The sequence below is a fragment of the Rhinoraja longicauda genome, chromosome 4 (genome assembly GCF_053455715.1).
Source record: "Rhinoraja longicauda isolate Sanriku21f chromosome 4, sRhiLon1.1, whole genome shotgun sequence".
Classification (NCBI taxonomy): domain Eukaryota; kingdom Metazoa; phylum Chordata; class Chondrichthyes; order Rajiformes; family Arhynchobatidae; genus Rhinoraja; species Rhinoraja longicauda.
The window spans coordinates 45063861-45080119 of record NC_135956.1 but is presented as its reverse complement, the minus strand read 5'-3'; the positions used below and the strand labels follow the sequence as shown (position 1 = coordinate 45080119).

General features: G+C 44.7%; 2 protein-coding genes across 9 annotated transcripts in view; one reads left to right on the top strand and one right to left on the bottom strand.

Moving 5' to 3' along the window:
• Window positions 1–4991, bottom strand: part of ano10a (anoctamin 10a) — a 47870-nt gene extending 42879 nt beyond the window's left edge. For 2 of the 4 annotated variants that reach the window (XM_078397649.1, XM_078397646.1), the window contains exons 1-2: window positions 4820–4991; window positions 3027–3179 (exon numbers count right to left, since the gene is read on the bottom strand). In XM_078397649.1, coding sequence (XP_078253775.1) covers window positions 3027–3179; window positions 4820–4823 — 157 coding nt within the window. In that variant the 5' untranslated portion in view covers window positions 4824–4991. Of the gene's footprint in view, window positions 1–3026; window positions 3180–3634; window positions 3762–4819 lie in introns of those variants that run through there. The other 2 variants (XM_078397647.1, XM_078397648.1) reach the window with 2 other exon arrangements.
• Window positions 4992–5498: 507 nt separating this feature from the next.
• The window catches only part of abhd5a (abhydrolase domain containing 5, lysophosphatidic acid acyltransferase a), a 28930-nt gene continuing 18169 nt past the window's right edge, over window positions 5499–16259 (top strand). For 2 of the 5 annotated variants that reach the window (XM_078397644.1, XM_078397645.1), the window contains exon 1: window positions 13823–13991. Coding sequence is in view for 2 of the 5 variants with exons in the window: in XM_078397640.1 (XP_078253766.1) it covers window positions 5516–5585 (70 nt within the window). In the remaining 3 variants the exon portion in view is untranslated. The other 3 variants (XM_078397640.1, XM_078397642.1, XM_078397643.1) reach the window with 3 other exon arrangements.

Below are 16259 nucleotides of genomic sequence, written 5' to 3'. Positions count from 1 at the left end.
GTTCTAGTACAAGCTGCTCTAAGAATCCACCTCAGAGGCACTCTACAAACTCCCTTTCTTGGGATGCAGAACCAACCTGATTTTCCCAGTCTACCTGAATATTGAAATCCCCCAGAACCGCAGTGACATTATCTTTGTTACATGCCCGTTTTAACTCCTGCTGCAACTTACACCCTATATCCGAGCTACTGTTTGGGGGTCTGTAGATAACTCCTATTAGTGTCTTCTTACCTTTATAATTCCTCAACTCTATCCACAGTGACTCTACATTGTCAGTCCCTATGTTACCCCTCGCAAAGGACTGAATTTCATCCCTCGCCAACAGAGCTACCCCACCTCCTCTGCCCACCTGCCTGTCCTTTCTATAGGACGTATAACCCTGAATATTCAGTTCCCAGTGCCAATTCTCCTGCAGCCATGTCTCTGTAGTCCCCACAATATCATATCTTCCAATCTCTAACTAAGCCTAAAGCTCATCCACTTTACTTCTTATACTTCGCACATTCATTTATAGTACTTTTAATCCTTTGCTCATCTCACCTTTCTCTTCGATTCCTATTACACTTGGCCATTCTCTCCTATTCCTTCGTGAGCTTTCTGTCCTGTTAAATCTGGGGTCTCTCTTAACTTTTCCTATACTCTCTCTTTAACTCCATCCTTGTCTATCCCATTTTAACCCCCCCCCCCCCTCCCTCCTCAGCCACACATTCAGATCCCCTATCTCCCTGTTCCTGCCCTCACCAGCATGAGGAACTGGAAGCAAACCGGTGATAACTACACTGGAGGTCCTGCTTTTCAGCCTTCTTCTGAGCTCTCTAAAGTCATGCTGCAGAATATCTTTCTTCTTCTTCCCGACGTCGTTTGTGCTGACATGCACTACCACTTCCAGTTGCTCATCTTCACCGTCGAGGATGCTCTGCACTCGATCCTTGACATCCTGGATCCTGGCACCAGGGAGGCAACACACCATCCAGGCAGTGCCATCAAACCCACATCATATGTTAACTCACTCATGCCTGGGATCATTCTTGTAAACCTCCTCGGACCCTCTCCAGAGTCAGCACATCCTTTCTCAGATATGGTGCCCAAAATTGCTCACAGAACTCCAACTGCGGCCTGACCAGCGCTTTATAGAGCCTCAGCATTACATCCCTATTTTTGTATTCTTGCACTCTTGAAATAAATCCTAGCTTTGGTTTGTCATCCTTACTACCGATTCAACTTGCAAATTTACTTTTTGAGAATCCTGCGCTCACAAGTACCTTTGCACCTAATTTCTCCATTTTCTCCCCATTTAGAACATAGTCTACACCATTATTCCGACTACCAAAATGCATGACTCCACACTTTGCTACACTATATTCCATCTGCCACTTCTCTGCCCACTCTCCCAACCTGCCCACTCTCCCAACCTGTTCTGCAGAGTTCCTACTTTCTCTATACTACCTGCCCTCCACCTATTTTCATATCATCTGCAAACTTGGCCACAAAGCCTTCAATCCCTTCATCCAAATCATTGAAATACATTGTGTAGTCGCGGCCCCAACACCGACCCCCGCGGAACTCTGCTAGTCACTGGCAGCCAACCAGAAAAAAACACCTTTTAGTGCCACACTTTGCCTCCTGCCATCCAGCCAAACTGCCATACTCATGCTAGTATCTGCCCTTTATACCATGGGCTCTCACCTTCCTTAGCAGCCTCACATGTGGCACCTTATCAAATGCTTTCTGAAAATCTAGATAAACAATATCCGCTGACTCTCCTTTGTCTGTCCTGCTATTTACTAAATAATTCCAGCAGATTTGTCAGGCAAGATCTCCCCTTCACAAAACCATGCCAACTTTGGCCTATTTTATCAAGTACTCTGTAACGTCATCCTTTATAATGGTCTCTAAAATCTTACCAACCACTGAAGTCAGACCAACTAGCCTATAGTTTACACTATTCTGCTTTTTTCATTTTTTTTCTCATTTTTTTTTTCATATTTCAGATACAGTGCGGAAACAGGCCTTTTCGGCCCAACAAGTCCGCACCGCCCAGTGATCCCCGCACACTAACACTATCCTACACACACTAGGGACAATTTTTACATATACCCAGTCAATTAACCTACATACCTGTACGTCTTTGGAGTGTGGGAGGAAACCGAAGATCTCGGAGAAAACCCACGCAGGTCACGGGGAGAACATACAAACTCCTTACAGTGCAGCACCCGTAGTCAGGATCGAACCTGAGTCTCCGGCGCTGCATTCGCTGTAAAGCAGCAACTCTACCGCTGCGCTACCGTGCCGCCCCTTTGCTCCCTTCTTGTACAACAGGGTAAATATTGGCAATTTTCCAATCGTCTTGAACCCTTCCAGACTCTAGTGATTCCTGAAATATCACTATCAATGCCTCCGCAATCTTTAAAGTCACCTCTTTCAGAACCCTAAGGTGCAGTATAATCAGTCCAAGTGACTTATCCATCTTCAGCCCTTTCAGCTTCCCAAGCAACTTTAGAAATAGTTTAGAGGATTGGATTCCTTACAGTCAGCCATCTTAATTGTCTTCAAAGCCAGTTTATCCATTCATCACTGTTATACATTACAAAAAGACGAGGTTCCAACATCAGTCCCTGCAGCACCGCACCAATCACGGCCTCACAACCTACAAATGACAAGTTTCCTACCCCAATTATTATTACCAGTATATTATCCCCAATACAGGTACCATGTTTTCTAATTTTGTCTAAAAATCTATGTGACATCTTATAAACCCATTTTTTAAAAATGTGTTTGTCATAGCTTTTGGTGTGTACATTTAATGTTTCTCACTAGCCTACTCTCATTCTACCTTCCCTTTCTTTATCAATGCCTTCAAAGGAACCAGGCAAAAGGTTTTAAGGGCGAGCTTCCAGATACAAGGGCTTCAAAAGTAGATGATACGGTTACTAAATCTGATGTCTCTTCAACATGAATAATTATCAGCAACAGCTGCAATATGTTTAGTAATTCAACATCATTGTACATGTGTGCTGTATACTCACCACCCAGGTGCTTTTTCTCTTTGATTCTTTGAGTGAACCATTCTATTGCCTTGTCGTTTGTGTCTTTTGCAAGTTCCAGTACTACTAGTGGGGTGAAGGTAAATTCAATGTCTTCAGAAACAGAGCTGAGTCTTTTCATCTTCGTGTTACTTTCTGAAAAGGTAAATAATGGCAGTTAACAAACTTCACAATGAGGGTGGGCTATTCTAATTACAGCAGATTCTCATAACTAAGGGTTTGCTGCTGGGCCATATTGTTATGGGGTGGCACTCTGAGGAAAGAGCATGTGAACAAGAATGGCTCTCAATGAGGATGATCATTGTTTTCACTCAAATAAATCTCCATTATAGCTCCAGCACATCCAACTGTTATATTTAAATCTTGTTCAAGACTAAACTAAAGAACTAGCTTTTCAGTGTTAACATCTCCCTTTTTTTCATGGTATGAAGGATGTGCAAAGATTATACCTATGCATCAAGGGAGAGCTCATTGAATGAGATAACCTTGGAACTCCTGTTGTACCCAGGGATGGAAACTATTTGAGAATTAAACATGTAATCAAAGAGGGAAAAGGATTACAAAAGCAAGATCATGTGGATGCTAGATACCTGAAATAGAAATACATGAGAACACTCAGCAGGTTAGGCAGCATATGTGGAGAGAGAAAAACAGAATTAATGCTTCAATTCAGGTGAAGAACTTTCAACCTCAAAAGCAAGTTTTTTTCCACCAGATAACTCGTGTTCCTTATATCTTCCCAATTCAACTTTTGAGTTTGAGGCATTGTCAAGTCCAGCAATTACTCCAAATGGAAAGCTATTCGACAACTTCCCCAAGCAATCACTAACAATAATGAATTGCAATTATATTGTTTGTTGTGAACCAGGACATTTCGAAAAGATTTAAGGCTAAAGAAAGTGGTCAAAGCTAGAGATTAGGATGCAAAGACTGAGATTGAAAGGCTGAGTTTTAAAGTGGCTCAAAAGGATGGGAGAAATAAGAAGTGCTTGCAAAGGGAATCAAAGAACCAAATTTACAGTTACCAAGGTAGATAAAAAGGCACTGCATGTGCAAATGGCTCCAAAGAATATAAAAGTTTGAAGGACTGGTTTAGACACAAATCCCAAAGGATTTAAGCATATGTCTGTGAAATGTTAACTCAAGAAAGTAAGGTCCTGGGTATCAATGTACCAATGGAACATAAGGTTATAGACGAATAGGTCTCGGTACAGGTTACAGTGAGGGCAACAAAGTTTTGTAACAGCTGAAGTTTCGAGCGCAGATGGCTTCAGGAATACATCGGCAGAGTACGTGCGGCCGTTGCCACAATGCAAAAGTAACAAGTAAATGCACAGCTAGTGGCGGGAAAGCGCCCGAATTGGGGAGCACCTTTTGCAATATCAACCAAACAATACTATGCTGAACAGTGTTAACTGGGCAGGCAGCGAATGTACCGCAGAAGAGGAATGGGAGGAAGCGCGTGTGACCTCACGGGATATTTTGCTGGAGAGTGCGCAGGGGCCAAAAACCTCTTGCGGGGAAGATAGGCGTGGGTTTGGAGGGACGTCAGCTGAACCATTCAGTGGATCCCTTCGTTCACTCCAGCAGCGAGGCAGTCAAGCGGTGCAACAACAGTTGGGCTTTGCTCACCCACTGTCAGAACACCCACCCTGTTGCAATGAAGGAGCAAGGACTCTCACGCAGAGGCAGAGCATGTGGCGCGGCATTCCAGGCCGCTACAGTACAGTCCAGCCCAGCCCTGCTCAGTACCGATAAAGCCCAGTACCAATTACCCATAGCGTCGGGTCAACCGGACTACGACCGACCGACCGTCCCCGTTACCAGAAGACAGGGCGGCCCCTGTAGCCTTTACTGTCCAATTATGGATGGTATCGCTCCATTCACTGGGGGACCCGACGCTCAACCGCTCAACATGCCGGGGCAACGCCGCCGGGAACGTCACACCATGCCCCGCCCACTCCCGCCTCACACGTCAGTCATGTAGCCCCGCCCACTCCCGCCTCATACGTCAGTCATGTAGCCCCGCCCACTCCCGCTTCAACACGTCGGTCATGTAGCCCCGCCCACTCCCGCTTCAACACGTCAGTCATGTAGCCCCGCCTCAACACGTCAGTCATGTAGCCCCGCCTCAACGTATCATCTAGACCCGCCCCTCCAGCCTCAACGTCATTTATCTAACGCTCCTCCTCACTCCCGTCGCAGTCATCTGGACACGCCCCTCCAACCTCAACGTCAACTTGTGCTTCAGCGTCAGTCATGTAGCCCCGCCACTACCTCAAATACGTCAATCCCCCAACTCAACACGTCACCCCCACGCGCCTGTACGTCAAACCCTGCCCCTCCCACCGGCAACGGCAGTCGTCTAGCCCCGCCCTCACGCACCTCAACGTGAACCAAAGACACTATGTTTGACGTGATCTGGATGACCAGTCTGAAGACCAGCAGCAGGGAGATGGAAGGAACTGCAGATGCCAGTTTATAAAGAAAGACACAAAACGCTGGAGTGGGTCAGGCAGCATTTCTTGAGGACATGGATAGGTGAGGATTCGGGTCGTCCAGCCCTTCCCCACCCGCCTCCACACGTCAGTCGTCCAGCCCCGCCAGCAAAGCGTAGTCTCTGGAGATACGAAGTGCTGAAGTCAATTAGCAGGTCAGCCAGCATCTCTGGAGAACATGAATTGGTGCCATTTCGGGTCGAGACCCTTCTCTGGACCATTTGTGTATTAACTAGCATCTGCAGTTGAGAACTAAGGCGAGAAGAAACTTTTTCACCCAGAGAGTTGTGAATTTGTGGAATTCTCTGCCACAGAGGGCAGTGGAAGCCAAATCACTGGATGGATTTAAGAGAGAGTTAGATAGAGCACTAGGGGCTAGTGGATCAAGGGATATGGGGAGAAGGCAGGCACGGGTTATTGATTGTGGACGATCAGCTATGATCACAATGAATGGCGGTGCTGGCTCGAAGGGCCGAATGGCCTCCTCCTGCACCTATTTTCTATGTTTCTATGCAGTTCTTTGTTTCCATAAACCTAGCGTGTTACACAATAAATGACGCAGAAAGAGTCATAGTGATACAGTGTGGAAACAGGCCCTACGGCCCAACTTGCCCACACCGGCCAACAATACACAGCTACACCAGTCCCACTTGCCTGCGCTTGGTCCATATCCCTCCAAACCTGTCCTATCCATGTACCTGTCTGTTTCTTAAACGATGGGAATAGTCCCAGCCTCAACTACCTACTCTGGCAGCTTGTTCCATACAACCACCACCTTTTGTGTGTAAAAGTTACCCCTCGGATTCCTACAAAATCTTTTCCCCTTCACCTTGAACCTATGTCCTCTGGTCCTCGATTCCCCTACTCTGGGCAAGAAACTCTGTTCATCTACCCGATCTATTCCTCATGATTTTGTACACCTCTATAAGATCACACCTCATCCTCCTGCGCTCCATGGAATAGAGACCCAGCCTACTCAACCTCTCCCTATAGCTAACACCATCTAGTCCTTGCAACATCCTCATAAATGTTTTCTGAACCCTTTCAAGCTTGACAATATCTTTCCTATAACATGGTGCCCAGAACTGAATAACTCCCCCTCCCATTCTCATTCTGACCTTTCTGTTCTGGGCCTCTTCCATTGTCAGAGTGAGGCCCTCATATTTTGCATGGATAGTTTACACCCCAGCGGTATGAACATTGACTTCTCTAACTTCAGATAGTCTCTGCTTTCCCTCTCTATCCCCCCCCTCTTCCCAGTTCTCCCATTCGTCTTCCTGTCTTTGTCCCCACCCCCACCCCTGACATCAATCTGAAGAATGGTCTCGACCCAAAACGTCACCCATTCCTTCTCTCCAGAGATGCTGCCTGACCCGCTGAGGTACTCCAGCATTTTGTGTCTACCTACAATATTCTAAATGCAGTCTCACCAACGTCTTATACAACTGCAACATGACCTCACAACTGCTGTACTCAGTACTCTGACTGATGAAGGCCAAAGCGCCAAAAGCCTTTTTGACCACATTATCCACATGCGAATCGACCTTCAAGGAACCATGCACCTGTCCTCCAAGATCCCTCTGCTCTACACTACCCAGAGGCCTACCATTTTCTGTGTAGGTCCTGCCCTTGTTCGACATCCCAAAATGCAACACCTCACACTTCTCAGTGTTAAATTCCATCTACCATTAATTTATCCCATACGGGACCGCCCTTGTCCCATATTAGTGGGGTTGCCAACGTCCTCACTCCCAAATAAGGGACAAAGGGTGATGTCACTTCCTCGCGCCCACGTGACCTCACCCAGCCAGCAGCCATGTGCTCCCGCTCCACTGATGGAGGCCGCCCTGGCCAGGAGGCGGGTTGCTACGCAACCTCCTTTAGGCGGCGCCCGGGCCTCCGGACCTAGACTGTCCGCAGCTAAAATGTCGGAAACCTAGAGTGTTGGGACCTATACTGTCAGACCTACAGCGTCGGGGCCTACAGCGCCCCCGGGACTAATATTAGGCCGGGGCTGCTTTAGGCCCGGACACTAAGTAGAAATCAATGGATAGGACTAAGGGAATATTTATGATAGGTTAAGACCAGGATAGGAATAGGATTAGAATATTTGATAAAAGCAGTATCATATTCAATCAGCACAAACTCTTCTCTACTCCTTTCATACAATGCCAACATAAAGGTTGGACATGACTGGCAGTCATTAAGATGTGAAATCATGTAAGACATGTTGCATATTGTTCACTTTGGTACCACCGGGTGGCGCCGCGATGGCAGCCTCACCTACAGTTTGTCTGTCCTTTTCGTTATTTTTTTGTTATTTTTGGTGAATTTTAAAAGTCTGTGTTAACGTTCTCTGGTTTGTTTTATGTGCGGGGTGGGGGAGGGGGTCGGGGGAAACTTTTTTTTCAATCTGGTACCTTGCCGAAGATGCTATTGTTTTCCGGATCGTATCTCCGGTTGCTCTGTGGTCTAACATCGTGGAGCTGAAGGACTTGCCCGTGACTGACTTTGAGCCCCCGCGGGGTGTGGATTTACCATCTCAGCGTGCGATTCCTTGCCTGGATCAACGTCCAACCGCGGCCTGCGGACTTTAACATTAAGGAGATCGCAGTCTCGGGTTGAGACCGAAGTCGGGAAGCTCGTCACAGAAGGTTTTCGACCAGCCCGGACCCGGGGTAGATCGCCCGGCGCGGGGGAGCTGAGATTCCCTCCCCCCAATGCAGGAGCTTGATCGTCCCGACGAGGAAGGCCCGCCGCCGGCTACGGGAATCAAGATCGTCCCGTCAAGGGAAGGTTAGAGGCCCCTGACTGCTGGAGGACAAAGAAGGGAGAGATTGAATTTTTTTGGGCCTTCCATCACAGTGAGGAATGCGGAGGAGTCACTGTGGTGGATGTTCATGTTAAAATGTATTTTGTGTATCCTGGTGCTTTTTATTGTTATGACTGTTTGGCAAATGAAATTCCTCGTATGTTGCAAAACATACTTGGCTAATAAAGTATGACTGTGCTTGTGATTGATTGATTATGATTTTGATTGATTGTGATGTGCTCTCGTGTTGAGCATGTGGTGCCAGCTATGGCTCAATGTTATCACTAATCCGTTGTACCATCCAGCCTACACCTCCCCCTACCCCTGTCCCTCCCCTATCAACTCTAACTACACTTCATGCCTCTGGAAAGAACCCAAATGTAATCATGGGCTATTTACACCTCAGCAGGTCAGGAAGCATTGAAGAAGTCTTAAGTCTCAAGTAGGATCCGGACCAAAAACATTGCTAATCAATAATCTCTAGAGATGCTGCCTGACCTGCCGAGGTACTGCAGCAATTTATGTCAGACAACTGAACAGTGCACTCAAAAGCTAAGGATGTAGACTCAATTTCCCAACCTACCTCACTGCGGCCCTTGCACTTAAATTTTTTTTTGCACTTTCTATTGCAGCTGTTACACTGCAATGCTGCTATTTTTTATCTTTGCAGTACACGCTGTACTTCCATATAGCTGGATTGTATTCAAATATCGTATAATTTGTCTGAATAGCATGGAAATATAGTTTTTCACTATATCAGTACAGGTGACAATAATAAACCAACATCAATACCAATTCTGGAATTCAATACTATTCAATCAAAGCGATGAATGTGCTGACTCATGCTGGAGTATGGTTGCTCCAACATCCACCATCTTCTGATACTTCCACCTGGTGACCTTTTTTGAGAATCTGAAGATTGCTGCTGACCTACCCATCCCCTCACTTGCCCATGAAGCCAATTGTCCAAGGTGAAATCAAATGGCTCATCATAATGCAGGAACCTTCTTGGTGGGCTTAATTCTATAATAGATGATGAACAAACAATCAGTCAGAAATATCAGAAGAAGATCATGCAATTTCTAAGTTCTAAATTCATTTAGTGCATCATCAAATGAAATTATTTTTCTGCTTCAGGAATTACTCAGCACTTACAGTGAAGTCATCCATTACTTAATTCCCAGGGGATGTCTGGAAGACGAAATGGAAACAACCCAGCGGTGCCAACTGCTAATCACTCACTCAATACTAATGAGATAGCTCAAATGATATTTTAAGATATCTGTTGTTAAAAGTGTTCCTTCTGGATTGGCTGAGAAATAATCTTGCAATTCTACGTTTAATGTGCCATGACCACAGATCAGACAGGCAATCGGAAGAATATGAGACAATTTGGAACAAAATAATCCAATGGTTAATTATTCCTAATTTAATTAATTTCATTGAGAAAAATAGTTTTTTTTCATTCATGGGATGTAAGCATTAGTAGCAAGTCCAACATTTATTGCCATCTCAAATTGCTCTCCTTAAAGGATAAGGGTTCAGTGTGCTTTCACTCTCCATTGCAGGTTGTGCTGGTTTATACCTGTGACGCACAATGAGCTGAAAGAAAGTGTGTGCAAATTGTTCAACGGCTCTTTCCAAATTGTCTCTGGAACTTTCTGTGAACATTGTTACAGCTCCAATAGCAGTTATATGACACAACCCTAAAGAGCAGCAGTCAGTAATGATTAGGTGAGTAGGAAGAAACTGCAGATATTGGTTTAAACCGAAGATAGACACAAAAAGCTGGAATAACTCAGCAGTTCAGACAGCATCCCTGGAGAAATGGAATAGGTGACGTTATAGGTCAACCTTTCTTCAGACTCAAGAATGGTCTCAACCCAAAATGAACCCTATTCCTTTTCTCCAGAAATGCTGTCTGACCCGCTGAGTTACTCCATCCTTTTGCGTCTAGGGTCAATAATGATTGTTGGTCACAATAAAAGTGACCACCATGTAACAACAGAGGGAGAGGGAGAGAATCTGCTTACCATCCTTGAAAGCAGTCCATATTGTGATTTTCAGTAACATAAAGCTGTGTCATCTGCCTGCATTAAGAAATGTGAGTTGAAATTTAAAACAAAATTCACATAAATTCTGTGAGAACGAATGTAATTACCTATCTCAAATATTTAGGTAGTGATTTGAGAATTCTGTTACGGTGAATTTCTTTTATTCGAACGGTGGTAATGCAGGGGTGGCCTGTACAACATATACTGGATTCCATTGTGTAACTCCTGCGTTTTGTGTCTATCTACATATACTGGATCCTTGAGAAGTTGGAGGGTAGCTGCGAATTGTTGTAATCCACACGATAATCCCAAGGTCCATTTATGTAGGGAACATTTGTAAGAAAACAGAGAGTTCTACGTTTTTCAGTTTACACCATTCAGGTGGTGAGCAAAAACTGGCTTTCCATTAATTAAGCTACCAGAGGATGTAGATGAGGCAGGCATTATAAGAACAGATGAACGACATTTGGACAGGTACATGGATAGGAAAGGTTTAGAGGGATATGGGCCAAAATGCAGGCAGATGGGACGTGTAGATGCGGCATCTTGGTCGGCATGGGCAGGTTGGGCTGAAGAGCTTGTTTCTGTGCTGTATGACTCTATCACTTTAAGTTGGCCGCAAAGTATGCTGATAATTTGTGCCAACCCTCTCTACGTAATTAAGCCTTTAGTTTTAGCCAAACAGGTCATAAAATATAGATCAGTGCAGGCATTAAGGCATACAGATTTGTTGAACCACTTCAAGGACACTGAGTTAGCACAAAAGGCATGCCATTCCTAGTGTAAGAATGTTTTACATTTGTTCAATATGTTCCTGTATAGTGCACAAGATTCAGATAAAATTAAAGAGAAAATGCTAGTTGTACGAGCAAACAAACAGCTAACAACACAATAGCACCACCATCTGGAACTCAGTGCATCACTATAGTTTTTGTGTTTTCTGTTAAATACAAATTCCAGGGAACTGAAGGAAATTCTGATACTTTGTGCTGCTTTCTCTGATTTCACAAGTAATTTAAAACTTACTAGAGCTGGACCTAATCTCCGAATTCCGAGCATAATAGAAAATACGTTTTGCCAAACAAAACACATTATGGCTAAGTTAGGGCAGTCCTCCCTGGAGCAGAAAAATATGTAGTTAGATTTAGTAGTAATGTCATGCAGATGATGGCAGGGTAGGAGCAAAGAGGTCCTTCTACAGTTGTACCGGGCCCTGGTGAGACCGCACCTGGAGTACTGTGTGCAGTTTTGGTCTCCAAATTTGAGGAAGGATATTCTTGCTATTGAGGGCGTGCAGTGTAGGTTCACTAGGTTGATTCCCGGAATGGCGGGACTGTCGTATGTTGAAAGGCTGGAGCAATTAGGCTTGTATACACTGGAATTTAGAAGGATGAGGGGGGGATCTTATTGAAACATATAAGATAATTAGGGGATTGGACACATTAGAGGCAGGAAACATGTTCCCAATGTTGGGGGAGTCCAGAACAAGGGGGCCACAGTTTAAGAATAAGGGGTAGGCCATTTAGAACGGAGATGAGGAAGAACTTTTTCAGTCAGAGAGTGGTGAAGGTGTGGAATTCTCTGCCTCAGAAGGCAGTGGAGGCCAGTTCGTTGGATGCTTTCAAGAGAGAGCTGGATAGAGCTCTTAAGGATAGCAGAGTGAGGGGGTATGGGGAGAAGGCAGGAACGGGGTACTGATTGATAGTGATCAGCCATGATCGCATTGAATGGCGGTGCTGGCTCGAAGGGCTGAATGGCCTACTCCTGCACCTATTGTCTATTGTCTAACCAGAGGACACAAATTTGTAAGAAGGAACTGCAGATGCTGGTTTAAACCGAAGATGGATACAAAAAGCTGGAGTAACTCAGCGAGACAGACAGCATCTATGGAGAGAAGGAATGGGTGATGTTTCGAGTCGAGACCCTTCTTCAGACTGGGTTTAACTGGCAAAGGAAATAGATGAGTGGGAACATTAAAAAAATATTACAATATGTGCACCATTTGAAATTCAATCAGAATTTCAAAAAGGTATTAGATAAATGCTTAAAAAGGAAAATAATTGTAAGGCTACATGAAAAGTGCAGAGGAATGAGTCTGATTGGAGATCTTCAAAATGTCACAACAAGCCACTCAAACTGATTTTTTTTTCCGGCTGTAGGGTCCTGATGCGAAACATCATCTGTCCAACCTGAGTTCTACTAGCATTTTTGTGTTTTGCTCAAAATTCCAGCATCTGCAGTCTCTAGTGTCAACAGAAAAATGAGTTTGTATTTGCTATAGTTGTTTTCTTTGGAACTGTGGAGGCTGAGGGAGACTCAAATGTACAACATTTTGAAGGGATCATTTTTAATTAAGATGAAGGAACAATTTCCATTAACAAAGGAGCTAAAGGGCAAAGTTTAAAAACCAGAGTGAATGTGAGGAAAATAAGTAATCCAGAGTGCAAAGATAACTGCTCAATGGCTAAAAGCAACCGTCAAGCTTATTTGAGTTTAGTTTATTGTCACGTGACCTGAGGTACAATGAAAGCTTTTGCTGCGTGCTAACCAGTCAGAGGAAATACAATACATGATTACAATCAAGCCATCCATTGTGTACAGATACATGATCAAGTGAATAACGTTTAGTGCAAGATAAAATCCAGTGAAGTCCGATCAAATATTGTCTGAGGGACTCCAACAAGGTAGACAATTGTTGGTAATTGTTGGCAGGATGGTTCAGTTGCTTGATAACAGCTGGGATGCATTTTCACACTTCTATGCCTTTTGCATGATGGGAGGAGAGTGGCCAGGGTGTGATTGGTCCTTGATTACGCTGGTGGCCTTGCCGAGGCAGCGTGAGGTGCAAATGGAGTCAATGGAAGGGTGTTCGTCTGTGTGGTGGTCTGGGCCACCTTTAAATTTATTTGGAAGATAATTTGAAGAACTGTGACATTCAGACGATTAAGTGATTCTTTGATGACTTGCAGTGGACCATCTCCTGCACCTGCCACGTTCCCTTAGCTGGACGCCAATGGACCGATGACATCACAATGTACTTGAACCTCGTCGGCGCTGCTGGATTTCAGGGAGCGCCACCTCAACAGGGAAGTGGGGTGGGGGGTGGGGGATAGGGGATAAATAGAATGACAGTTGAAGGGCGAGACCAGTGAAAACCACCGCATTTTTATCAATTTTCTGAATCGATCGAACATCCGAGTAATACTGAGAATCGACCTGACAATGACATTTTAATCCTCGCACCCCCACCAACAAGGCGCCCAGCCTCCCGCGCTGCTCCTCCAGTCGCCCCTCTTGCCATCTACCTGCCACCCCCGTGTTCTCGGGCTGGCGGTGACGTCGCTGGGAGGGGCGATGACGACAGATGCCGGACAACATGGCGGCCGAATCGTCGGGAGCGGGATTGTGAGTAAACAGAGGGTTCGTGTGCGGCAGCGGACGCCTTGGGGCTCTGATCCCGGTGCATAGAGGGTCGTTGTGGCTTCGCGGGCGGAGCTGCCAGCGATCGCCCGGCGCAGGTTGCGCGAGATAACCACTGGTGTTTGCGCAGTAATCAACCGGAACCAGACGTCCATTATACAATGTACAGTAATTGGGACCGGCTTTTTGCACTTTGCAACGTACACATTTGGACAAAGGGCATACACATTCTTTATATCATGTACAGCCACATTGTGTAAACGACCACCGTGTAATATTTAGAGGTGACCATAGTGGGAGCGACCGTAACCTATTTGTATAATACATAGTACCCCAGTTGGTGGTTCTCAACTTATGCCCCTTTGAAGTATAGTGATACCCACAGAGATAGAAATAAGACTTTTATAAATATGTAGTCTTACCCAAAGTATATGCCCTGCATATAATGTACAGTAATCGTTACAGAGAGTGAGCTTGTACCATTTATATAATGCAGAGTAAATACCCAGAGCATGGGACTCACAGATCCTTTATAATATATGCAGTATTACCTACAGAGTGGAAATAAATATATACCTTTTATATAATTTGCAGCGTTCTCTAGAGAGTGAAAACAATTGAAGGTTTTCCTTTGTGCAATTTACAGTAATACCCAGAGAGTTGGAATGAGTGTGCACCTTATCTAATGCAGAGCATTCGAGTGCACTTCTGATATAATTGATTACATTTATTTTTTGAATCACCATTTATTATACGTTGGTAATTGGCTTTGAGAAAGTGGTGGTGAGCCATTGTGTATTGGTACAGGGGATTGTGAGTGTGAATGTTTATAGTGTTTAATGGGGTGCCAGCCGAAATATGTAGGAAGGAACTGCAGATGCTGGTTTACACTGAAGATTGACAGGCAGCATCTCTAGAGAGAAAGAATGGTGTCATTTTGGGTTGAGACCCTTCTTCAGACTGAAAGTCAGGGGAGAGGGAAACTAGAGAAATGGAAGGGTACAGAGAGAATGTATCATATCATATCATATATATACAGCCGGAAACAGGCCTTTTCGGCCCTCCAAGTCCGGGCCGCCCAGTAATCCCCGTACATTAACACTATCCTACACCCACTAGGGACAATTTTTTACATTTACCCAGCCAATTAACCTACATACCTGTACGTCTTTGGAGTGTGGGAGGAAACCGAAGATCTCGGAGTAAACCCACGCAGGTCACGGGGAGAACATACAAACTCCTTACAGTGCAGCACCCGTAGATGTGTGAAAACGACATGTGTGAAAACGACAGATCAAAGCAGATGATAATCAAAGAAATGTAAAATGGTTCATTGTTGGCTGAGGTGAAGGTGACAACGAAGTGTACAAACACTAAAATTAATTAGGAGGACAGTGAAACTAGTCGATGAACTAGGATGGGGACAGAGAGATAGAGGGAAAGCAAGGGTTACTTGGAAGTTAGAGAAATATAATTAATACTGCTGGGTTGTAAGCTGCCCAAGCGATATTTGAGGTGCTGTTCCACCAATTTGCATTTAGCCTCACTCTAACAGTGGAGGAGGCCCAGGACAGAAGGTCAGAATGGGAGGGGGAGTTAAAGTGTTTAGCAACCAGGCGATCATATAGGCCTATGCAGACTGAGCAAAGGTGTTATGTTACCGTTGTTCAAGACATTGGAGAGGCAGTACTTGTGATATTGTTTTCAGTTTTGGTCACCCTGCTGTAGGAAAGATACCATTTAGAAAGGGTGCAAAAAATACTTTTGAGGATGTTACTGAGACTCGAGGGCTTGAGCTATAGGAAGAAATTGGGCAAGCTAGGACTTTATTTATTGGAGCTCAGGAGGCCGAGGGGTGCTCTAATAGAGAGGTATAAAGTCATGAGGGGAATAGATAGAGTGAATGCAGAGAGTCTTGTTCCCAGGGTAGGTGAACCAAGAACATGATGGCACAGGTTTAAGGTGAGATAGGAAAGATTCATTAGAAACCTAAGGGACAAGTTTTTCACAGAGAGTGTAGTGGCTGTGTAGAATGAACTACCAAAGAAAATTGTTGAGGCAGGTACAATACCAATTGTTAAAAGACATTTGGATGGGTACATCCATGGGAAAGGTTCGCAGGTATATGGACCAAACACAGGCAAATTGAACCTTAGATGGGGCAACTTGATCGGCATGGATACATTGGGCCAAAGGGCCTTTCTCTGAGCTGTATGACTACTATCCAGAGAGTGCCACCTCAAATTATCCCTGTTTTTATGCACATTTAGATGCAGATATTGCAATTGATTACATTCTTGTAAAATGTACAATAATCTCAAGGGATTGGTACTGACCATAAATGCTGTAAATAAAGTACATGGAGAATAGGACTGAACATGAACACTCTATATGTAATATGTAGTAAAACTGAGAAAATAGGACTTCACAC